Consider the following 25,386-nt stretch of genomic DNA (forward strand, 5'->3'; position numbering starts at 1 on the left):
GATTTACACAAAAATTACTGTCTAATTCCTTGGCTTTGCTGATTGTTTATTTCTTCCGTGCTTCAGCAACCTTTTTTTTTTTAGCATATAAAATAAGGGCTGGAGTAAACAGAAGGTTATATTATTGAACAGCTATTAAATCTACTAAGTGATGTAAACATTTCTTTGCTGCATGCAGAACTAAAACGCTTCCTTCCACGAAGCACCAATAAGTCCAAGGAGAGACGGCAGAGAGGTTACTGTGCACATATGTCTTGAACCAGCCACATACAAGCAGTTAGTAAAATTAGCTTAACATTTTAGTGGTGAAAAAATATGCTTTATACACTGTACACTGTAGTGTATGTGGAAATACATTCATCTATTCATACTTACCACATCAGTGCAAAGAACTTCCTAATGTTCCTAATAGATATCTCATCCAAATGGATATGATATCATCGTATGGAAAACAAAATATACAGTACCTGTGTCTATTAGAAAACAGAGCTCGGCCACATATAATAACATAAAAAACAACAAAAACAACTACCTTCCAACAGTTTGCAACTAATTATTAGAGCTTTGCTTCTTGACTTTAAACAGTAATGCTGACAGACTTATCAATTTCAGCACTACGATACTGTACAGTCGTGCATTTAATACTGCACATAAATGTATGAAACACTTTCTGATACAAAAATATTGATCTATTATGCAATAAACTTTGCATTGGAACAAAACAAAATAGTCTATAAACACCAAATAACTGTGATACAATACATAATCGATTTAAGAATAAATAACTTATAAACAGTTGCAACAAGAAAACATTTTTCCCATTTTTACATTCTGGCTTAGCAGCACAGCCTCCCTTTACACCAGTTTTACAGGGATATTTACCATCTCTGCATTTCTTGTATCTATCTCACACACAGTCATCTGCTGCCTCCATGTGGACAGTAGTTTTTTCCACTTGTGAACTTCACACAGTCTCCAGCTGCTCCTCTGCCTAACTGATCTTTTGCAGCAGTTTCTCCTCTATCAGTTCAAACTGCACGCTGACCGACATTTCTGCAATGAACTGGTCGCATCCCTCCTTTGACACCTGTTTGCAGTATCGCAGGTCGATGTGACAAATGCTTCCACAGCGTTTGAAATAGGTCAGCGACTGGTCGGTGACCCTGTTACAGACTGCAGGGAGAAACGGGGTTAGAAGAAGCAAATGGTGCATAATAGGTCACATTTTACGTACACGTATGGGTCAATCAGTCCAACAGACAATAAATTCAAAGTCTCATTATGGTGAGATGTGTTTTGGAATAAATGTGGGACCTTTTAGCCGTTTCCATAACGGACCTTTGATTCAATGCTTCAAACGTGCAATTGTTCTCATGTTCTGCATGTGCACTATGCATGACAAAAACAAACTTGAGATACAACCCTGCGTAAGCTGTGTAAAATGTAAATAATGGGCTAGAGTTACACTGAAATTCAATATCTAATTGAAAATTTAACAAAGAGAGCGCATCAAAAGTCCCGAACCAGCCCTCACTTCTCCATATTTTGCTGCCAGCAAGCTAGACTTTCATGTATCTAAGTAGTATCTAAAAGTGATGTCTTGGGAAAAAAATCAAGACCTGACACAGGACCTAAGAGATACATCTGACCCTTTAGCTGATTCAACTACTGAAGCCTTATCAGAAATGGTCTCCATGGAAGGGTGATTGTGAGGAAGCCATTCTTAAGGAAGGGAGAGGCTGAGGTTTGCCAAGACACAAGAATCGGACTGAAAATCTATGGCAACAGGTTTCATGGAGGGAAGGTCCTCATACTCTATTTTTGCCATATGGGCTGTATTTCCATTCATGTTTGCACATGTTGCAATAAATCACTGCAACTATTTCCCATTTCCTGGCAAATATAAAGAAATACGAGGTGGCTCAAGATATTGGGCGCAGTACTGTATGTTAATTAAGGATGATCTTCGAGGTGTTTTTCTCTTAGCGTTTACCAGTTTTGGCCAACTTTTGTTATAACACTGGGTCACTGGCTTTCATTAATTTCTTAATTAAATATAAGATTTGAATCATTTGTAAATGATTCCATTCTGTTTTATTTAGATTTTACAGAGCTTCCCAACTTACTGAGAAATATTTAACGACTGACAGCTGATAAAACAACAGCGAAGCTCCGTGAGGTGCAGCCTCCAAAAGGATGTAGTAAGAATCCTCACTTCAAAGTTTCAACCTTCACAGAATTCAGATAAGACTGCGGTAATTTGATGAATGAAAACGTGCCAAAATAAACTAGATAGTAAAACATTCCCTGTTGGTACAAAATGTGGTCTTCTGCCATTATAATCCTTTCGACAAAAGAACCTCAAGGAATCAAACTCTGCACTGAACTTCTGCCACAACCTGACGTTTACCCAAAGTTATGAACTGATGGTGTGAAGTCCATGTGAATTACACTGTGGTTAATCATGTAAAAGATCCCAGTATCATTTTGCAACAAAAGGCCGATATTTGATTCTCTCGCACGCCAATAGCGTGAGTCAAAGTCAGGTTGTCAGACATGTACCTGACAGGTTGACGTCAGTGAGCGAGTCTCTGGTTGTCGTCCCTGCAGCCGTCAGGATGTTGACAGACTGGTCAGTGACGTGGTTGCAGTAGCTGAGGTCCAGCTTAGACAACAGGGGCATGTAACGAATGATGAGTCGCAGAGATGTGTCTGTGATGTCCAATCCTGCCAGACGCAGGTTCTCCACATTACGCAGCTTACTCCTGTTGTCTAACTGACCTACAAAAAAAAGGAAGGAAGATTAACAGAGGGATAACGACAAAAAGAGAGAATTTACAGTAGGTAGTCGGTGTAGTTTGTCCATCTAACCAGATTACATTGTCAACAAATCCAATGTAAAGTCTAAACTGCTAACAACACACATATTCAAATGTGCCACAGAGCTATACTGTTGTAGAATTATCATCATTTAAAAACACACCAGTGAGTCACATCATTGTTATGGGTGACATGCACCTTCCTTACACTGATAATGGACACTGTAGTCGGGGTAATTGTGTATTAACCCAAGGCTGAAAATAGTCCCAGGTAAAAGCACTATCTAATCCAATTTGCTATAAAAAATTGGGCTTTTCAGTAAACTATTTTTGCTTTATAAATGTACTTGTGAGCTCTTTTTGGCACCTAGGTTGAGTGAGAGGCATGGAAGGGGAGTTTAGTTTAGGATATAATTTGATATGTTACTGTGCTTTAAACCTATCAGCTTACAAACGGGCCACAGAGTAAACATCATGCCGCAGGAATGCAATCGAGTGATTTAAATGTTGTTCTGTATTCTTTCAAAAACAAACAGGGTGTCCAGATGAAAAAACACAGTGTGCAGAATGTGGCGTATAAAGTTTCCTCTCCTTCGTAGTCGTGCTCAATCCTTCCGCTGATAGTTCAGACAGATAATGTGGAATGTACCTGGCCTGTTATCTGTGGGCGGCGACAGCAGGTCTCTCATTTGGGCGTCCTTCAGTCCCTCGACCCACTGAACGTCCAGCGTTCGCAGGAGAGGACAGCTGGAGGTGCAAAGAGCAGAGACGGCCACCCAGGAGCATCCAGACAGGAGCAACACACGCAGACCTGCAGAGAGAGGAAGATCGTCCTGTAAACTAAAACCCTATAAACATATTTTAATAAAAGACATGAGCAGCAACAAGGCAAGCTAAATATACAGCCTATTTATGATTTATAACAACAAAGAAATGTGTCCTATATTTTTTTTTTTCTGAGGTCACAAAATTAACTCACTTGCAGAAAATGTTCTATATGAATGAACCAAAAATACATGTAGAGGGAATTTTCAGAAATCCGTCATGCTTATTTTGGCGCTTTTTTGTTGTTGTTGTCATTATTAACTGAAACGGTGACTGGACCGTGTAGCCTCCGAAGAATCGTGGTGAATCATGGTCATAGCTCACCCTGAGCTACATTTGTGTCAAACTTTGTATTCGTTTTGATGCACAAATGCACGTCTCTACCACTGCTGCTTGTTACCGCAGCAGCAAAAGTCAGTACAGCTCTCGGTTGCCAGTCTGCACTATAGCATTTACAATGATAACTCAGAGAGCGACGCCACATAGTTCTCACAAAGACTGCAGCAGAGAATGACGGATTGAAACCGCATTCACGGCTGTGATTTGACTAATAGATAATGTAAAAGTTTACAACAAAGTCACATCAAACACACGCAGGGGTTGCACTGTACTTAATTAATGGCATTTATTTAATAGTTTATCTATTTAGATTTTTTAAGAGTAGGGTCAAGTACAGAAAACAAAGACAAGTAACCATGACATTGACCCTGTCTTTTAAAGTCTGGACATTTAGCCACTTTCCAATTCTTCCTCTCAGAAGCCATGGTTTTTCTACACTGGTCCCACATCTGCCACGTAGACGCTCACAGCACTCTGAATTCACTCAAATATAGTTAAAGTCCAAGCAATAAACACATCCATAGCCGCAGCATCATCACAGAACAGCTCCAGCAGAGCTCACTGGCGGGAGCTTTACTGTTGGATCTCTGCCTTTTGAAAGAAAATAACTAAAAAGGCTTAAACTTAAAGCATCGTACCCTCAACTGTGCTTTATCAACATGCAGTAAGTGGATCGAGGGAGATCCAAAAAAATATATTCAGCAGGGGTGCCAAACTTTGTGAGTGGCATCCCTCAAATATTTCAGAGACGTGTTCTTACTGTGGCCATCAGGGGGTTCACACCATGCTGTCATCAGCAGGTAGAAACCTGCAGTTGGGTTGATGTTGATTGGTAAAATTGTGGCATGAGTTATAAAGGAAGCCCTTAGATCTTAAAGCGGTGTGTCAATGTGACTCCACTTCTATTATACTATAATCTGTCAAATAACATGATTTAATAACCATCAATAAAGACAGAACCTTCTTTCAGAGTTATCATTAGTTAAATGATGTGGTGAGATGAAGTGAATTTCTGCCAAAAGGCCATCAGACACACCATGTTTCCTCTACTTTTGCCTTTGTTTGCTGCTGCTTGTTTGCTAACCAACACTTTAATGCAAAAAACTCTCAGCAATGGTACTTTCACTTCATTCACACGCGCCTTGTCTTATCTATCTTCAATGTTTCATAAGGAAACAAATGCCACTGTTTTCGTTTGCTCTCATCTATTTACCAGGCAGCCTGTTGATGAGCCAGCTGAGCTGTTTCTTGGAAATGTTGGTCCAGCTGAGGTCCAGAGCTACTGGCTGTCTCCGGATGATCCCGCTCAACATGAGAGGCGTGATGGACTTACAACGGTTCAGATTGATGTGCTTCCAAAGCCTTTTGTCACAACACCTGGTGAGAGAAAGAGCAGAAACTTTCACAGGACCGCTGGGTCATGAAGTGCAGAAGACGTGCTTTCAGCTCATCTTTTCCTCACCATCTGTTCCAGGTCCTGCAGACACGCATGCAGACACAGAGATCTCTGAGAGTGAGGTGACTGAACACTGTCATCCACATCTCTCGCCGCATCACGTGTGCTTCACCGTCATTCAGAGGCAATCTGTCAGGCGGGGGGCTGATGGGAGGCGGCCGAATCACATGGCGCTCCATTTGGATACATTTCGGTGGGGAGCGGCGGGGGAGCGGCCGGGGGCATATTGGTGTTATCGGAGTGTTTCTGCTCCAGCTGATCGGCGAGTACCCGCGTGGCGTCCCGTTCACCTCGCGCCCTCTGTGGCGCAGCCAGTCACCCAGATCGCTGCTGCCATTATTAAGAGGCCATCTGGGCTTCTGGTCGTCCACGTCGCTCTCCGGCTCAGGTTTCACTGGCTTGTGATTCTGGTTAGCCAGACAGTCCTCTGTTTTCAGCGGCTGTCTGTTCTGATTTGTTATACCCTCCTCCATTTTAAGGGCTCTATGGTTCTGATTAGGGGACGAGTCTGTGTCTGTTTTTAGTGGTTTACGGTTCTGATTGGTAACAGAATCTTCATTTTTCAGTGGTTTGCGATTATGGTTGGCTGAGCTCTCCTCCGTCTTCACTGAACTATATTTCAGGTTGCTCAGAGAGTCTTCTATCTTGGGAATCTCCTGTTTAAAGTCTTTACTCGTTTCTTTGGGAAGACGTCGGCGCTGATGGCGAGCTTTAAGCTGAGCAGAGCTTCTTTCCTGGGTGTCGCCTGACTCACTGCTTGGTCCAGCTCTGGGGGAGTTGGAGGATGAATGGTCACTTTCTCTAGTAATAGAAGGTCTGAGGAGGGGATTTAAGAGCGTCTTAGGTTTGTCCTCTGCACCACTGTCTCTCTCTTTAGGTACCGTCTCCTCTTCCTCTGTATCGTCTTCTTGGATCTCGTCATCATACTCATTTTTCTCCTTAAAATGCACCCCATCCAAGGACAAACCATCTTCTTCATGATCCTCGCGTTCCTCATCTTCATCAGCATGATCATTCTCTGTCTTGATTTGCCGCAGCAGCTTCAAACTTAACGGATCATCTGGTTTTGAAAGCTTCTTCTAAAAAAAAGAGCAAAAGGAACATAATCTATTAAAAGAAATCATGATCAGTTCAGTGAAGTTTAGGTAAGGAAAGTTTGCACTTTTACGATATCTTTTATTTTCATGTGGGCACAAAATGGATTTAAAATGTTGGGACATAATTTAAATGTATCAGTTTCAGTTAGAATTTAGACAAAATATCAAGCTGAGAAGTGAAATCCTCCGGTGAATTTACACATTCTTTTCCTTTATATTTATCCTTTGTGTTTATTCCTCATACATAAAAATGCATCACACCACCCATATTGTGAAAACGTGTTTTTCTAAATGCACAGATGTAAAATACAGGCAAATATTGCAAATCTAGAGCCAATAGTTAAGCAAATAACATGTAAATTACATTAGTCTGCATTAGCCTTGGGCATTGAGACAAGCCAAAGCAGAGACTGAAGTCATGCCTTCACTGTCAACTCTGAGGTCAAAAGTTCTACTGTATATTACATACAGTATGAGGTGGTCAACACCCTCCAATTTGGAGAAGCAAATGGTGTACAGCACACAAACTAAGTGGTTGTCTTAAATGGACAAAGCCAGCAGAAAAATGCATTCAAACCATTTAGAAAAACAGACCAACCATAAACATGCTAAGTGTATAAATACTTTTTAGAATTTACAGCTTTATTTGCCATCAGAAAGCTCTTTATGAGAGATCACCAAGTCACTTGTACTCCTCAAAGAGTCTGCTGACAGAAACGACATTTTATCCCATCATATACTTAAGATGTTGGTAAACCCCAAAACAACACAACCAAACTGTCAAAGCTGTTCCCATTTCCCATTTTACTGTTGCTGTCACACAACACAAGAGAAGCAGAAACACAGCCCCCAGATTAAATAAGTTAAAACTTCCAATTTCAAATCTTCTGCTTTTATAGCTGTGACATCATGTAATAAAACCACCATCCACATGAGATACTTCCTCACTTACTATGGGACCCGTCTCCTCTGATGGGATTAAATGTGCTTTGAAAATTTGAGATAATACTTATTATAATGCCATTTTTTTTACTTTACGCAGTAAAACAGCAACCTGGAAACGCAATTAGAAAGAAATAAGTGTCTCACCTTCTTTTTCACAATGACAGGTTCATCGTTGGTGTCAAATAGTTTCCTTTTTTTCCTTAGCGGATTGTCCTCAAGTCTCGGTCGAGGCATTCCATCCAGAGACAGCAGGGGTGGACGTTTCTTTGGAGGCTCCTCGTCGTTCCTTTTAGAGACGATCTCCCGCTCTGCCTTCCTCTTCACTGCAGATGTGGTAGTCAAGGCAGTAACGATTGCTGTAGCCACTAAGGGCGGCTCGGGCTCCTCTTTCGAATCCCGGTTTAACCGTGGTTCCTTCAGAAGGGAGCCAGGGAGGTTTGACGCATACTTAAATCCTGGACCCCTTTTTTGCTTTGAGGCCAAAAGGTTAGAAAAAAGGGAGCACAACTTTATTTATCTGGTTCTGAGATACTTTAATAAAGTCAGCTGTTACACAAATGAATGTGTTTGATGTGTAGATGTGGAATAAAGTGCAAACTGATGCTTACTTTCCCTGTTTTCCCTGCATGGTTACACTTTGGACACTCCCAGCAATTTGGCAATTCATCATTGACTAATCCGTTTGAATCTTTAACCTGAACAAAGGATGCACATAAAGACTATGTTTGGCCACTTTTACAAGGGACTCAGCAGTCCTAAGAACTTTGATTTCAGTGGAAACATTCAAGTGACAATGATACGTAGGAATTTACCTTGAGACAGTTAGGATGAACAATCTCATTGCAGATGGAGCACTCCATGAGCATCAGGTTAAACTTCTCCTCCTCATCTTCCACTGTGTCCTCCTTCCCAGCCTCTCCACAGACAAGACACACTGCTGTGTGAGGCAGAACAGGCTGAAGAAGACAAAACACGGTGGAGAAGACAGAGACGCAGCATAAAGTCACTGCTCTCTGTGGCAAAAGTTAACGGACATCTTCAATTAGTTAGTTATCTGCAATTTTTTTGTCTATACTTGCAGTAAATTACTGTAATAGTCTATTGTGGCAGGAAAACAGATTTAAAGCATTTCATTGCTATGGCCTACAGTATAATGCTGCCATTCAGGAACTTGACAATGAGGATATTCTGGCTAAATATTTCAATCTTTGTTTCACGAGACGAGAGGATTTTGCTTATGGTCTGAAAGACATACAGGTGCTTTTTGGCAAATGACCAGCAGGCTGCCAGGTTCTTTTTAGAGGCTCCTCTTTGATCACTATTCCACAGAGGCTAAAATGTTGGGAGTGCTGCATCAGTGTCCTTCTGCAAGATTCTGCCATCTCCACAAAGAGACCTTGGATCTCATTTGTAGTGAGGATTTGCCTCATGATTAACTGTCTGATCAAGGCCCATGCATGGCTAAACTTCGCTCAGCTGTGCACTCAGATCCAAGGAGACTGTGTGTGCTTCCAAACTTGTGGTTCCCAAGATGCTCACACATTATTGTCCAGTCTTTACAATCATATACAGATTAAATAAGTTAAAAAAGATTAAATAAGTTAAATAAGTAGAGACCTAGTCCTAATGTCTCTCTATGTCTCTGTCCATGGTACTAAAACATACAAACTCTGCCTCACAGTCCGATGAAACATCCTCGAGAAAGCAAAGCAAGTCTGGCTGCCTTTCCTTTAACTTAGATGTACAACAACCTGGATGACAGAGCATCCTCACAGACACACCGCTGCAGCTCTGTACCTGCGACTGCTGGCATTACTAATATTGCATGTGTCATCCCTACAGCAAAAAGTCAACAACAAATAAAGACCAGAAACCACTCACGATCACACGATGTCCCAAAAATTGAGTGATGAAATTAAGGGAAGGATTAAAAAATATCCGTTAAGGAATACTCTGAGATTTTGGGGAGACTGATAACATTCACACTTACAGCTAGAAATGAAGCTGAAGCCAAGGAGTTGTTGGTTTGGTTCACAATGAGGGCAAGACAGTTGAACTGGCTTCATACAAAGGCTAAACACAGTATTTTGAAATTCAACTGACTATATGTTGTTTCTTTAATCTATTTCTTGACATCAACACCAACAGGAAATAACTTGGTGACCATTTTATAACAACTTACAAATATGCTAATAAGCCAGCTGTTTCCAGTCTCCATGCAAAGATACGTTAATCACCTGCTGGTTGTACCTTTCTTTTTACCAACCACAAAACTGCTGTCAATCTTCTCGTGTCAGCCAAAAGAGCAAACAAGTCTGTCTCCTAGCATTTAAAACATCATGCATACATGACAAGAATAACGTCAAACGTTCTGTACTTACAGCAATGCACTGCCTCATGATGCAGGACTGTTTCATCCGCCCCGGCCCACCAAACTTTTTCATGTCTTTACAGAAGTGGCACTCTCCGCACTCCGTTCGCAGACATGCCTCACACTTTCGACAGCGCGTCCTCCTCCTCCTGGCACCAGATGTTCCCCGACTGGCTGACAGCTTGACTGCTGATGCAGGAGATGCAGCCATCTTAGGTTTCGGCCGGTTGGGAGGACGGGGCTTAAAAGAATGAATTAGATTGTCATTCATTGTCATGCAGCTATGCACGAAGCATGCAATTTTTTTACTTAATACGTCAAAGGAAGACAGCTTGCTCTTAGCTTTTACAAAAAATATTGGGCAGGTAGACACTCCAGAATCTTTAAAAAAGAATGAATGCTTAACAATTTTCTGTAGCACATGTTTTTTTACAAATTTTATAAAAAGGAAATTATGAAGCTTTCAAAACCCAATTATCCGAGTCACAGCTTTTCATTGAATAATGGTGTTAATGTGTAGCAGATCACGTCATGTGAAAATAAATAAATTAATATTTTGTTAAGTTCAGCAGTAGGGAGAGTTATGATTGATGTGTGGGACACTGCCTTTTTCTTTTCTGGGTTAATAGTTAAAGAGACAAATGAGAAAAGGAGACTCATTGATGCACATACAATGTCAATCCACAGACCACAAACGTGATCAAAATATGTTGGGCATAAACACATTATTCATGGCTGATACTGCACAGAAAACAAGAGCAAAAAAAAAAGACATCAAAAATGTCCCTGAAGGCGCCTTCCAAATTTAGCACCTCACTTGCTTGTTTCTACTTCAAAGGGAAGCTACACTTATGGCTACATTTCACACATGCATCACTAAGACCCATTATTCAGTGTTACAAGGCGCACAGACTGATTTAGAACAGTACGCATTATTTAATTTACTGGGGGATGAGATGTCTTTGATCAGCATCATTGTTGTTTCTATGTTATATCTGCAGCTCCCTCTCAGGCTCACAGCCAAACAACAGCAATGTATTTTTACCATGAAAACCGCATGCCAGAATACTGCCAACCATCACTCATGAGACAATAGGTGGCGGGATGCAAGATTAAATAAACAAGGACGAGCAGGGAAAAACACTGCAGCTCTTGGAAATGAAGATCAGATTTCTTTAGTTACATCGGCAGTGCAGATTTTCCTAGTGTCAGCATAGCAACAGCCACATCCCATTCCCTTTCAGAACAGTGCATGACACACACACTTGTAGCCAATGAGAACTGTAATGAGAGCCTCTAACAGAAAAAGTGAGCAGGCTCAATCTTAGGCATATTACAATATTTTATTCTAACTATAGTCACAACATGGAGTCAAAGAGGCAGTCGGATGTGTGGTGAGCAGACAGGATTAGAGTAAGATATTGGGGAGGGCTTGTACAGTCTGCGCTGGACTGTTTATGGAGGGGTTCATGGGGATTAACAAGAGGAGAAAACTGAAATGAGACCAAATAGCCCACTACAAGGAACCCAGCCCTGAAGCAATTACACCCTGATCTGAAACCTGCCCGTTCCTGGGTTGTGTCCAGACAACAGCTTCAAGTTATGACAGCTCGACTTGTGTCAGATCAGGGAAAATGACAGGTTACCAGGCAGAACATTGTTTACCCTATTTATTAATGTGCACCTGCAAGTTTAACTACAGGTTCAGGAGGCAGATTGTAAAACAGCTGAACAAAATGTAGATTACTGTCCATACTGATTGATTACTGTCCATACTGTCCACTACACACCCCCCCCCCCCCCCCACACACACACACACACACACACAGTCTTGTCACTGGCACACAGACTTAAATGACAGGACAACTCTTCCCCATTAAAAGATTTCTTTTTGCAGTGATAACAGAGATACAGAAGTTGCATTTTCAGCTGCATGTTTCTGAAGAGATAATCGATGCATTTGTAACACATGTGGCCAGCTATTAATTTCTTGGCACTCCAAGCCTCACTGAGCAAGGGAATTTTTTGTGGAGCAGATTAAAACGGCCAAGTGCTATTCTCAATACATTTATAATCACATTACACACTCTGAAAACAGCCCGTTCTGAGCACAAGCTGCAGAAATAAGACGAGAAATTGTTTCATCAAAGCAAAATAAATTTTAAATTAGATAGCTGAGAGCAGCAACAGTTAGAAAGCTGTGGCGTCGAAAGTCCACACTGACATAAACAATCCATAAATTATAACATCTTTTTAATCATTCTGACCAAGAGTCACGATTTCATTTCATGTGGACATACCTGACTTGGCCAAAATATGACAAAAGGAAAAGTGTAATAAGTGCATCCACTTTAAAAACTAGTGTGTAGTCACACCGGCCGGACTTTTTTAAAAACCTGCAACCAGAGCAACATGTTGACACTCCACTGCACAAGCACGTTTTTTTTAGGGTAAATTTGCACACGAGTTGTTCAGATTGATGCTGAACTGCTGGCATGTTTGCCTGAACAGCGAGACAACTCAACATCTCACCAGCAACTCAGCCTGCTGTGCATATTAGCCTTCAGATTAGAACATTTCAGGAACTGCAAGAACAGGTGTGGGAGCGTCACTGGAGTAAAACTTGGAGAAAAAAATCAATCGATGATATTTGAAAGTGGAGCAAGATGGACTCTCTCAGCTGCACTCAGAGTTTTTCAAATTCATACATGGAAAGACTCAATGTGAGGGGGTGTGGTTCAGAGACAAGCCGTGTAGTAGGAGAAATATTCAAATCCACAAAACACATTTCCCCCTGTACTATCTGATCTAAGGTATAACTGTTTCACCATCATCCACAATACATTCATCTCCTGCATCTTAAAACAAACAACAGAAGGTCTGAGCTTGAAAAACACAGCCGTGTCCTATTGCTGGATTTACCTGATTAAATCACAAGCATGCTCAGTCTCTTATATACACACATTCGCAAGCAAACGTAAAACCTGTAAAAAAAAAAAAAAAAGAGTGGAAAAAGGCAAAAATCAAAGACCAAGAATAGAGGGCAGACTAAATCAATGCTTTTGTCTCAAGGTAGCTCCATTTCCTCGCTGCCCTGTGATGCTGCACACTGCTCTGTCTGAAAACAAGCATTCCTCTGGTTACCTCACTGTGCCTGCCTACAGGGCTTTAGTGTGCTAACCTGCTCAGAGTCTGAGTCGTAGTCCTCATCATCAGCGCTCAACGACATGGCCATGGCTTGTTTTCAGACACCGTCCAGCTCACAGCAAACTGACATGGCTGCAGTCTCCTCCCCCTCCTCCTCCTTCTACTACTGCTACTGCTGTCAGGCCTACAGCCCTCCCTCTTGCTCCAAAGCTTCACAATACCACAAGCAGATGTAAAAAGCACATACAAGCCTGCCTCATTAATATGGATCGGCTCCCTGAGAAGGGGGAGGGGTACCAGGAAGCACAGAGCCAATGGAAGGCTGCAGTGTAACAGAATATGTACCGGGAGGGTGTCTGACTCTGTCCAATGAGGAAGCACACAGCAGCAAAGGTGTTACCATATTCATGATGAGCATCAGAGCAAGTTCCGCACAGCCAATAAAGCCAGATGGCATCTCATTACAAAAGGCAAACACAATGAGCCCCCGCGACCAGCAGCTGACCGGCTGGAGACGTGGTGTGGGTGATCCAGAGGGTGGATGAGACCAGTAGAAATTTAATTTGTTTACATTCATGTATATTAAATTCCTCTTATAAACCTGCTGTTGAGGCATTTTTGGTTTCCTGTACAGTTAGTGTGTTTGTTTGGACACTAAAAATAATTCTCATAAGTAATGCAGTTAAACATTGTCAAAATACATGTATAAAGACCATAAAATACAGGCTACTGTCCAGGAAAATGTCTTAGAATGATGAGATATTGTTTTCATTTATGACACACTGCAAGTAGAAGAAAAAGGCAATGCTGGCATTGGAATTCAGAACATTTAAGGGCTTGTTTTTCCCCCCCAAGATGTCGCAGGTTAGTTTCTGATCTTATGGCAAAAAGGCACATACAATCTGCCAACTGATATGATTTCACAAAGAAGGTGTTCGACACGACATACTAACACCCAAAAGGTACAAAGTGGCACGCTGATAATCAACATCTGCACAGACTAAAAATGATTGCTGGAAATGCATTTAAAGCTTAACGCTTCCACAAGCTGGCAGGAAGGTCTAAAATGTGAAAATAAACACATGGGTAGGATACTTAGCAGTGCATCCGCAGCTATTCCGATAATGTGTCCTATAGTTTCCGTTCATAGCAAACACTTCTAATAGTTGACCATGTGTGTGATTCTGTTCAGTCAAAAATTATGCAAATAAGCACTACTACTCTTGGGAATGAGTGCAGTGAGGATTGGAATATGACAAGAAACAGAGCATTACTGGAGCTGAAACGGATTTTAGAACAAGAGGATCAGGTTCCTCAGAGACTTGGAAGGCAATGAAAGAAAAAAAGAGTGGAAACAGAGGAATAAAGATAACACTCTGACAATTCCACTGAAAATATAGATCAGTGAAAAATAAACTGGGTCAAGCTGGCAGGGTTTCAAATAGAGCTGCTCCACTCTAAGCTACAAATATACAATTAGTGTGTCACTGACAACTGTCTTACACGGAATGTAATCCTGTAAAATATACCTGACCAAAAAACAAACCACACACACAGAACAGGACCTCTGAAGGTGTCCACGGTATAAGACACCAGGACTTTAGCAGCAGATCCCTCGGGTTCTGTAAATACTGGGAATGCTACAGGACTACCATGGTTACGACCGGTGAAGCTTGTCCCACACATACTCCATCAGGCTGAGACAACACCCTGCACTCTTTGCCATGTTACTCAAATGGTTCCTGAACATTTTCATACAGTGAAAGGCTGCAACACTTGGCTGAAGGAGGCCAATGTCGTCAACGATTATGGCTGCAATGACGGATTATGTGGTCTGCTGCAATGTGGTCCATGTCAAAGCAACAAGAACATGAGAACTAGGACCGAAGGTCTATTCGCTTGTCAGGGATTGTAATGTTGTGGCTCATCTGTGCATTTACATGCTATAATTAAAAAAAAAAAAGACATTTTTGTTATAACCTAATAAGTCGAGCAACAAGATTAAGACTTTTTTTATCATTACTACTACTTCAGTTTAATGTCTTAAAATAATCACACAAAACTAACACTGTGTTTGTTCCATCACTGCAGGTGAAATCCTCCTACCTTTGAAGTTTTCTTAGGCCAGTACACCACAGGAACTCCAGTGATTGCTGATTTGGGGTCATCGTCGGCATGTTCCTTTAAGACAACCTTTAAGCACCAACAGAAGACAACAAAACGTGTCAACCGGACCTTGTTCGTAACTGTTTTATTCTTTTCTTTTAATTGTTTTTAGTGTTGTCGTTTTGTTTGTCTTACCTTCATGTCTTCCAGAAGACCTTTAGGGTTCTCAATTTGCATCGGAACGCATTTCTTATTTTCTGGAAGCGACTCCAGCTTCTCCACCAGTGTCCTGAGTCCGACCAGTTCGAACTCTGTCAAATGAGTCCATTTACTCTGAGAATCTGAAGACGGAGAGTCAGAGGGCGTTTTGGGGAAATCTAGAGAAGTGGAGCTGGGATTACAGCTGTCCTCGGAGTCAACAGATAAAACAGCCTTGAGAAACGGGCCCTTCCCATAGTCAGGCGAGCAGGGACCGTCTTCAATGACTCTCTCGGATTTTTCTCCTTGGTCATCTCTGATTTGGATCCCACATGAGTCCTCGTTTATGTCCTGACTTCTGGAGTCAGAGGAAGGGCTCTCTGTCTTTGCCTTTGGTTCATAGTCTGCAAGCATAAAAGTAGGTAACCGATGACAACCATTTCTGTCAATATCCCTTAGAAATCAGCAAAAAGGGAGGTTTTTTTTGTAACACTTTAAGAGCATGAAATATTTCACCAAATGTTGATACATGTTATATAAATTCATATTTTCTTTAAAAACGTGCTCATTTTGAAGTAACACGCCGGCAAAAAAAAAACCTGTTGGCAGATCCTACAACTTGAACAGGTTAATCTGCAACAGGTCGGTAAAATGAGAGACTTTCAGAAGTAAAGATGGAGTGGGGGTTCAAAACTCTGAAAGACAGCATGGAGCAATCGTTCATCCAGTAACGTTTCTCAGCAATCATCATATCTTCTGTTCCTAAAATAAGACTGTACTGAAAACAGAATTCAGCACACAAATTACTACATGAGCTCAAAACACTGGAAATCATTGTGAATGAACAGTTTTTTTGTTTTTTTTTCTCATGTATCCACAAACAAAAAGACAACAAAGAGCCGGAAATAACTGCAGCCTCTGCTGGGCCAAAAATCATTAAATCTGCACTGAGCTGCACACAAAATGGAAACCTGTCCTGTATTCTGATGAATCTTTGAAAAACAAGGAGTCTGTGTCCTCTGACGTTAAGAGGGGGAGAAACCACTCAGCTTGTTCTCAAACGTTCAAAAACCAACAAGCTTTATGCTATGGGACTGCATGAGTGCACAGGGAATGGCCCACTTAAAAGCCTCATCATTAGTGTTTTTGGAGCAACATATGATCCCATCCAGATAGTTGTTTTTTTTTACTGAAGGTCTTATTGATTTTGGCGGGAAAAGCCAAAACCAAATACTTTTTTGGGGGGAATGGGTTCGAAGTTAAGTTGTACTCACCCACGGACTCTTTGCGGATCTCCTGCGAAAGGTAGGACCGTTTGGTCAGGCAGTGCAGGTACCTCTCGAGGACATACCAGCACATCTCATAGTAAAAGGGGAAACGGAATTTGGAATGAACCTGAAGACAAAGACCAAAATTGACACATTTTCCATTAATTCACTAAAGTTTGCCAAATGTTGCTCACTTTTTTAGGTCCCTGATTCCCCACTGAGAAAAGACTTTCCCTAATAAGAGCATTGTCAGAGATCTCCTGGCAGTATCTGACTTCTCAGCATTGTATACAGCTTCTTCCCTTGGCTGTGAGGAAGTTTATACACAACACACGATACACAACACCTCCTAAAATCCTGCGAGAAGTTACTTTTTCCAAGAGTATGAGTCTTATAAATAACATTAACACTGATTATGAAACTTCATTTCTACACATGTACATATATTTCTCTTTCAGTCCAACCAAATTGATTCCTCCTCCACTACTCCTAATATCCTCCTGCCTCTTACAGATGAACTCTTAACCTTCCCGCACTTCTCAGAAAGATTAATCTATTCTACTTAGAGTTTACAGTCCAGCGATACAGGTCAGAGTTTAGTCGCACATTAGAGAATGCAGACTCCTACCTTCGTCCTGTTCTCTATCTCGTGGATGGTGAGCTGCATAGGAATGTTAAAGCTGTGCAGGATGTTGCCTCCAAACACCAGCGTGTCCACAGGAGTGTAAACAGCATGAATCCAACCTTTATTGGCAAAAGGCGACGGCCCAACGCATACAAAGAGATGAGGGACAAAGAGAAGTTTCATGCAAGCTCACAGCAATAACTATAAAGCATGATAATCAGATCAACCTTGTGTTGCTCCTCATTCAAGGGGTAGAAAATGCATTCGTAAGGGTTACTTTTAAATAATCATGGCAACACACCAGATGGGATGAAGAAGGTGTATCCTTGTTTAAGCTCCACTCTCTGGCATCCATCAGCTCGGTCCCCCAGGAAGAGATCACTCTGCTTGCCTGACAAGACCCAGTCCTCATACAGTGCAAGGTTATGGGGGGTGGGGGGCACGAGCCAGAACACCTGATGAGAAAAAGGCGAAGTTTCTTCTTTTTTTTTTTTAACCAAGCTTAGAAATATTACCAGGTCGCTTCTATCCTAGCGTTTGATGTAATACCAATAAATATCAGAACTCTTATCAACGAATGGAATTAACTTACTTTCTGTCCCTTGAATACGTGATACCAAACTGAAGTTCCTCCAAAATCAATGTGGAAGTCTGTGTAGCAGCCCTTCACACTCATCAAACAATACCTAACAAAACCAGAAAGCAATTCTGAATCAAACTGACGTCTATTCAAATGGATGAAAAAGCAAAATCAGAACTTTTCAATTAGAAAACAGCCCAGATCACAGTTTTTACTGAAAAAAACACACACACACATTTCCAACAGAAAATATAACAGGAAGAAACTCACAGAAGAACTACTGTTTTGAAAATAGTTCATAATTTCTCCTCTGGAAATCAGCTGAGGGCTGATGAGCACCCGAGAGAGAAATTATTTAGCTTGATGGGTGAAGCTCTAAAGGAATCACCACTGCCCGGCTGCCTTGTTAACCCTATTTGGAGATAATGCGACAGTTTAAAAAATAAGAACATGCTTGCATCTCGTCATTCGGCCAGCTGAACTTTTGAAAAAAACAAATCATTAAAAAAAAAAAACTAAGAAAAAACAAACTCACTCATATCAGTATTGACTTTCTTTAGTATTATTATTGTTATTATTATGAACCATGTAAATAATCATTTGTTCAGTCCATCGATTATCAAAAAATCTGCTGAGCAGATGAAGAGATTAAAAAGTAAGCAGTGAAAATGGATTAAAAAAAAAAGGGACGTGTTGATTTTACATTTTGACAATTTACTAAAGAAAACAAAAGCCCCAACGCTTTGACTGATAAACGCAGCTTTACAGTGAAACAAAATAATTTGACTCAATAAGCATAAAGATTACTTTGATAGGCGGCCGAATCGGTTTGACTGGATTTAAAAAACAATTTTTGAAAATATCACAACAATAAAAGGCGAGTTTCATCAGTTTGTGAACGTCTGCTTTTCATTTTCCTAGAAAAAACCCCAAAATCAGATAAAAAAAAAGAACCGAAGAAGACACCAAACATCACTGCAGCTGAAGAAACGTTACTCTAAAAGTTGGCTAAAACTAAAACAGAAATGATTTATTACTGAGGTTTAGTGAGACACAAGTAATAACAGCAAATATGAGCCATGAAGGTCAAAAAGAAGTAAATTATTGCTTTAGATTTATTGGCTCCACTGATTGGCTGAGACGCGTCTGTGCAGTCAGACCACAGCTGCTACAAAGCATCCATTTCTCTGGAGAAAAGTCGCTGCCTAGCAACAATCTAGAGCACGAAGAGGAGGTTAAAGCATGCAGCACTCAACAGTGATGAGATCTTCAAATGGCAGGAGAAGCAGTATTTACGGCCAAGGAAGCAGCTATGTTCTCCATTTTTGACATTGTTGCACTATATATAGAGAGCAACATATATTTTTGTCCTAGACTCACTAAAGACAGCATCATCAAATCAACACGACAGCGAAAGTCTTACCTTTGCACTTTAGGGTACTTCATGTCTGAGATAACATTCGTGGCCTCTGTTTGGCTTTGTTTCAGATCAGGAGGCCACATGGTGTCCACCCAGTCCACTTGATCCACCTGCGAGAATCGTCAAAACAGCGCATTTACGCGTCAGTCTTTTCTAGCCGTCTTTCTTTATAAATGCAACTAGACTCGTGACCTCAACCAAACTTTTCCTATTCTCAAACAGCGAGGTTCAAGTTAATTACCACTGTAGGCCGCTTGATGAGGTTCTCCAACTTAGTGTGGCTGAACTCTAAACTGATGACGTTGAAGAGCTTGTCACGCTCTTCCTCTGGCGTTTCGTAATAACGGACGAACTGAGCCATGCTCATTTCAGAGCCTTTTTGAGTGCTTACGTCCATGACATCCACAGAGCGCCGACTACCTGCAAGAAACAACCAGGGCACCAGGTGAAATGAACCTTTCAATGCAGGTGACACAGCTTGTCTATCAGAAAATCAAAAACTTTGAAAAGTTGAATCTGAAATGGCGTGTGATGGCGTGGATTTTAAGATGAACAAGAAGGGCAGACAGAGAACCTGTCCTCTGCTAAGAACAATGCACTATACTGCCATTTTAAAGGCAATGGGCTCTTCCTCATGCTCCATTTCTCCACATAGTTTCATCAAATTCATCTGGGAAATTTCATGTATTCTATCGAAGAAACAGACACACAGCATCTATCACAAAAGCCTCTGGTAATGCAGACAAAACTGCAGCAGCTTCTAAATGTGTTATTAACAATGTTCACCACTAGATGGAGCAGTTATCCCATCAGACTCTTCAACGCAAAGTACAGGAAAACAGATTGAAACATACCTTTGGACTACACGGCAATGAGAAAGTGGCCGAGGACATATTTACTGTGTCCAGATCAGTAAAGACATACAATGGACAGACTGAAGGTTGTGTTTGATCACTAATCAAATAAAACTCTTAGACACCATGTCACTGTGAGTCCACCTTCTGATGTCCATGCCCATCTAACAGGGTCTTTTTTTTATGCTTACAGCTGCATCTGTCACAAAAAGTCATCAACTCATGACATTCTTGGATATTTCTTCAACACCAGATTTGAAAAAAAAAAAACTTTTCTAGTTGAGAGTGCAAATACATTATTCCGTCACCGGTCGAGTCATTGTTGGGCTAGTTTTGAAATGTTTCTTTTCAGCATTTTCCCTCAAAAAAAAGTGTGCCGTTATAGGTATGGTGGGATACTGCAGATTCATTTTCTGAGGAGAGCTCGCTAAACTGCTGCAATTTCCTCTTGAGTCACGACGCACAACACAAATTACCAGGCTTAGTGACTGAGGGGTGCTTTAGGTTAGTCTGCACCACAGGCAGGTTTGATCTACACCAGTGAATAAAAATGTGTGTCTGCGTGAGTGTGCTTGTAGCAGTCCACTTACCAACTAATCCTTTAATTTCACTGACTGTAAACTCTGGATCAGGCATTCTGCACAGATGTGAGAAATGTCTGCGGGTCAGTCAGGTAATTACACGCGTTGTAAAATGTTCAGAATATAAATATATTTCTGTATAAGGAGAGTTGGGCTCTAACAAATAGGCATTATGTATAAATACTGTGTTATTTTGAATAGGTTATGGGTGGATGATGTATTATATGATATATAATCATGTTTAAAAATAGAAAATTTGGTGTTTTTTTTAGATCACTACTGGTGAAATAAATTAATTGAAATAAATATCCGTGGAACTCAATATCGTGTGGCTGGCCACACTTTGTGGTATAAAGTGCAGCAGAATCAATACGTGATTTATAAGTCATCCAAAAGAATGACATCATGGATTACTTTACTACTTACAAAGTTTGAATGTAATGAGTTTTCACCCATTGACTACATTTTAAAGTAATCTGTAAACAACTGCATTATTGGCTTTGTGTAAATGGTGTTGCAGGCAGAAAAGACTTCTCACCTGATCCCTAATTGAGCTTTCTCTTTAAAAATGAGTGGGATCCTGAGGGCCTCCCTTTGCACATATTCATAAGTGAAATCTGCACAGAAAAAGCACATTAACTGAAGCAAAGACGAGCATCTTGAAAGCCAAAAAAGGAATTTTATTTCGTTGCAAAAACAATGAACTCAAAAAGAGAGACATGCTTTGAGCGGCTTTACCTTTGCCCTCCATTGGCTGGACAAAGTCTGCGCAGTAGCTGTCACTGACAAGCTTTTCCTCCACACTGAAACCTCTGATGTTTGCAATTTCCTCCACATCAGACAAGTCCTCGTTTTCGTCGTACATCCTCCGGCAGATGGAGCGCTGCCATTGAAAATGACATGATTTACATGACAAGACGTGGAAAGCAAACTCTCTGTCCCAAAGGCCCACTCCTCTCTCCACAGACGGTCATGACTGATGAAGAATAACTGAGCGTTCATTTCATTCGCAACTTTAAAACTGGAGCAGGGGGGTCCATGCTCATACCCTCGTAGTATCACCTCTTACGTTACTGTTACTGTATCTATTTCTTCTTCTACTGCACCGCACTACAACCGTTAAACGACGCTTATCGGAGGAGAGGGAAAGCTGCTGGTATGATAAGATGATAACTGAATTCCTTGCATGACTTCACTCAACTATATTGATTTGTCTTGTTTCGACTACCGTACGCTCGATAAACCCTACAAATGTGAAATAATAAATAACAGCCGAAATGCGACATATGTCGTTTCCTAAAACTTGAGGAGGAGGGAGGGGTGGGGGCTTCAGTGACATGACAAACGTCTCAACGTTTACAGTTGCAAAACGTTAGCTTTAGCTAACTAATTAGCTCGCTGCCAGTTTCTCCCCAACAAGCTAACGTTAACACGGCAGACGGTACACACCAGCCTCCGTCCAGATTCAGCACACGTTTCCGCTGACTGAGCCATCGTCCCTCAAGATTGTTTTCCAGTCACTCTGCGAAAAGCATCCCCATGCGTAGTAAAGTTAAAGAAGCGCTTAGCACGCTTTACAGGTTCAAAACAAGGGGAACCATGTTTTTGTGTATTACGTCACCGCCAGGAACCAAAACATTGTTGGACAACGTCATAGCATGTCAGCCTGCCGCTTTCAGTTGCTTTTACGAGCCATAAACATTCATCCCATTAGCAGAGCCGGTGTCTTTTTTATTATTGTTATTGCTTGTTAGTTTTTGTTTTGTTGTTTTTCTTCCTAAATATCTTCTTTCATAACTCTTATCAGATATCACGCTTTGTCAAATTTGAGTCAACCTGCTGTTTTTGAAACGCAGTAACTCGTTTCTATCGTACCATTTGGCTGTTAAAGACGGATATGAAAATAATGTAAAGCATCTCCCCAGCTAAATAATACCTCAGCTGCACGTTTAAACGTAAAATTGTACCAAACCTCTATGCAGTGGCACACTTTTAGTTTCTATCCCAACTTTTCTTTATGCATCCTGTCTATAAGATGCATAATCATCTTATATTAGAAACACGAATACTGAAAAAGAACAAGTAAAAGTATCTGCACATTGTCACACATCCTCTGCAGCCTTATATGAAAGAGTAATGATCAGTATAAAATAGTGCCTCAACTTGAGAACTCTAGTAGTAGTTAACTAAAATTAACTACTACTTGTCCGTTTTATGTCTCTGCCTTCCTTTAATTAAAAAATGACTTGCAACTCTGAACGTAATGAACGCCAGCAAGGAATTAAAAGTGGTACTACACGATGATAGCTGAAAAATAGAATGTGGACACCTTGTACAACACCGCTGCCTTTGGGTTAATTAAAAGCAACAAAAAAAACTGCCCCAGTCCTCTAGGGAAGTTTGGTGATTCACTGTTGACTGCAGTGTCTCGCCTCGACTTGACCCAGTTTCATACATTTCGTGACTAATAAAGTTAATGTCTCCATGATATACGTGACTTGAGTTCTGTGGTCTAGTTTGATTGTCCATTCAAGCTGGAAATAGATTGTTTTCCACATTTTTCCTCACGTCGTCACGCCACTATCACAAGATGTGTAATAGCAACCCCTCACCGAGCAAACGCAGCTGACAGCTCGCTCAGTAACGGATGTTCCCCTCACCGCGCGCGGGGGCTTGTGGGTAATTTAAGGTGCAGGCAGTTCAACACGCTGAAGGAAGACTGCTGGTGAGCAAAATAGCTTCCGCAGTGCCGTCAAAGGTTTCGGTTAAATGCTTTCTCAACGTACATAGTTGGACGCTCTTTTCTGTCTTGTAGCGCAAGAGTTACAAACGGCTGCGCTGCTCGGCGAGGGTTTTTTTTTGTAAGTGGCGCAACATGAGTCTGAACGAGCATTCACTGCAAGCTCTGTCCTGGAGAAAGCTGTACCTGAGTCGAGCTAAACTGAAGGCTTCTAGTCGGACATCAGCGCTGCTTTCCGGATTTGCTATGGTAACATCGTCTCCAAACCACCCTCTTACCCCTCTGTGAATTGTGCAGTCACGCGACAGTGCTGGCATGTGTTTAAAGCTGTCTGCTCTGTTGCCTCCTTCTAGGTGGCCATGGTAGAAGTGCAGCTGGACAACAGTTATCCCTACCACCCTGCACTCCTCATCGCTTTTAGTGCCTGCACAACTGTGCTTGTGGCTGTTCACCTGTTTGCTCTGATGGTCAGCACCTGCATTTTGCCCAACATAGAGGCTGTCAGCAACGTGCACAACCTCAACTCCGTGAAGGAGTCTCCTCATGAGCGGATGCACAGACACATTGAATTGGCGTGGGCTTTCTCTACCGTCATCGGTACTTTGCTCTTCCTTGCTGAGGTCGTTCTACTCTGTTGGGTCAAATTTTTGCCTATTAAGCCCAACAAATCCAACAATAGCACAATGTCTTCTGGCGTGGCTGCTGCGATCACTTCGACCTCTATTATGGTCCCCTTCGGCTTGGTCTTCATTGTATTTGCTGTGCATTTCTATCGCTCCTTGGTCAGCCACAAGACTGACAGACAGTTTCAGGAGCTTGAAGAGCTGTCTAACCTCACCAGGCTTCAAAACGAGCTCGACAATAGAGGGGAAACTTCCATTTTACAGTCTCCAAGCTCTCACTTCCCATAGACGAGTATAGTTTATATGCCTCTGTTGTGGAACTCTGACTCCTTGGGATTTCTCCAAGACAGAGGACAAAAATGTTGGCTTCAAAGTTTTTACAGGAATGAAGATGTATATCTCTCCCATTGTTGTGACATTTACTTATGTGAAAAGTTGTATTTTTAGGTAGCATATCTGACAACTGTGAACTCCGAAATCTGCCATAGTGCATGTTGCTTGACATCATTCAGTCTTAAATGTGATTTTTGCTTGATTTATCTCATTCATTATGGCAGATGTCTGATTCGTGACTTGGATTCTTGTCTTTTGCCTACTGCATTTATTAATCAGTTTGTTATATTTATGTAAATTATTTAGCTGGGTTTTGTGAACTGTTGGTATTTGACTTTTTCTCCTTACTTACAGGCTCTATTTTAATGTTCTCTAATCTTTTTTTTTCACAACAATTGCATGACTGATCAGCTGCCAGAACTACAGTATTATTAGAGCTAACATCTTTGCCACAGGCTCTGGAGACAGAATAAACATTTTGTAACAAGCACCTTTTCAGAATTTGATCGTTTGCATAGGCAACATGTCTGATGTTGTGTATGAAAATGACATGTCATCAATGATGGGATTGTGAGCACAAATTCTACATTAATGAGTTCCTGTTTCACCAGCTGTGATTATTACACTGTGTGGCTTTACTTGTATAACTTGATGCTAAGTTGTTGGGTTGTTTTTTTTTTTAATTTATTTTTTAATCTGAATTACTACACATTCTGTGGTCTTAAACTGATTATTTAAAATTTTTTTCTATCTGTCATTGCTCAAGGAAAGCATAGGAAGCCTGTCAGTCGTGTTCATCCATATTTATCCGGTATTTTATTTTTAGCAGACAAATTAAACTGAGTTAATACACTGTTTTTGAGGAAGCTATCGTAACAATGTTGTTAGAGATGCAAGTAGGATATCTGGTTGTCGACAGGTGCAGATGTACCATCATAATTAAAGGTTGGGGCATGAAGGCCCTCCTATTTCAAGCTGCTTGCGAGAGCTGGTGTTTTTTCTTAGAATTATTTGCTTAATTATAAGCAGAACACAGCATTTCAGGGAAAAAGCAGAGTA

At 41.1% G+C, this 25,386-nt stretch overlaps 2 protein-coding genes across 2 annotated transcripts; one reads left to right on the forward strand and one right to left on the reverse strand.

Annotated features, from left to right (window-relative positions):
- Nucleotides 1-25: 25 nt before the first annotated feature.
- On the reverse strand, nt 26-22,247 carry kdm2bb (lysine (K)-specific demethylase 2Bb). The gene is made up of 21 exons (XM_072371321.1): nt 22,081-22,247; nt 21,370-21,514; nt 21,170-21,248; nt 20,641-20,687; nt 19,438-19,616; nt 19,200-19,306; nt 17,789-17,882; nt 17,498-17,651; nt 17,200-17,315; nt 16,578-16,698; nt 15,301-15,707; nt 15,106-15,192; nt 9,863-10,093; nt 8,294-8,437; nt 8,090-8,176; nt 7,626-7,952; nt 5,446-6,518; nt 5,197-5,360; nt 3,469-3,630; nt 2,563-2,781; nt 26-1,173 (listed from the first exon to the last, which is right to left on the reverse strand). Exons 1-21 carry the CDS (start codon nt 22,123-22,125, stop codon nt 992-994), a joined length of 4,170 nt encoding a protein of 1,389 aa, XP_072227422.1. The 5' UTR covers nt 22,126-22,247; the 3' UTR covers nt 26-991.
- Nucleotides 21,575-25,301, forward strand: orai1b (ORAI calcium release-activated calcium modulator 1b). The gene is made up of 3 exons (XM_072371325.1): nt 21,575-21,787; nt 23,447-23,620; nt 23,725-25,301. Exons 2-3 carry the CDS (start codon nt 23,507-23,509, stop codon nt 24,280-24,282), a joined length of 672 nt encoding a protein of 223 aa, XP_072227426.1. The 5' UTR covers nt 21,575-21,787; nt 23,447-23,506; the 3' UTR covers nt 24,283-25,301.
- Nucleotides 25,302-25,386: the final 85 nt, after the last annotated feature.

Source organism: Leuresthes tenuis, unplaced genomic scaffold (assembly GCF_036924035.1).
Source record: "Leuresthes tenuis unplaced genomic scaffold, fLeuTen1.0.hap1 SCAF_19, whole genome shotgun sequence".
In the NCBI taxonomy this organism is placed as follows: domain Eukaryota; kingdom Metazoa; phylum Chordata; class Actinopteri; order Atheriniformes; family Atherinopsidae; genus Leuresthes; species Leuresthes tenuis.

Bases quoted from the DNA above. Each gene is read 5' to 3' on its own strand.
- orai1b (XM_072371325.1), top strand. From the start codon at position 23,507: ATGAGTCTGAACGAGCATTCACTGCAAGCTCTGTCCTGGAGAAAGCTG. The intron at 23,621-23,724 runs GTAACATCGTCT...GCCTCCTTCTAG, and splicing joins TGCTTTCCGGATTTGCTATG to GTGGCCATGGTAGAAGTGCA.
- kdm2bb (XM_072371321.1), bottom strand. From the start codon at position 22,125: ATGGCTCAGTCAGCGGAAACGTGTGCTGAATCTGGACGGAGGCTG. The intron at 17,883-19,199 runs GTAAGACTTTCG...TGGTTTTGTTAG, and splicing joins AAGTACCCTAAAGTGCAAAG to GTATTGTTTGATGAGTGTGA. The intron at 15,193-15,300 runs GTAAGACAAACA...TGGTGCTTAAAG, and splicing joins GTCTTCTGGAAGACATGAAG to GTTGTCTTAAAGGAACATGC.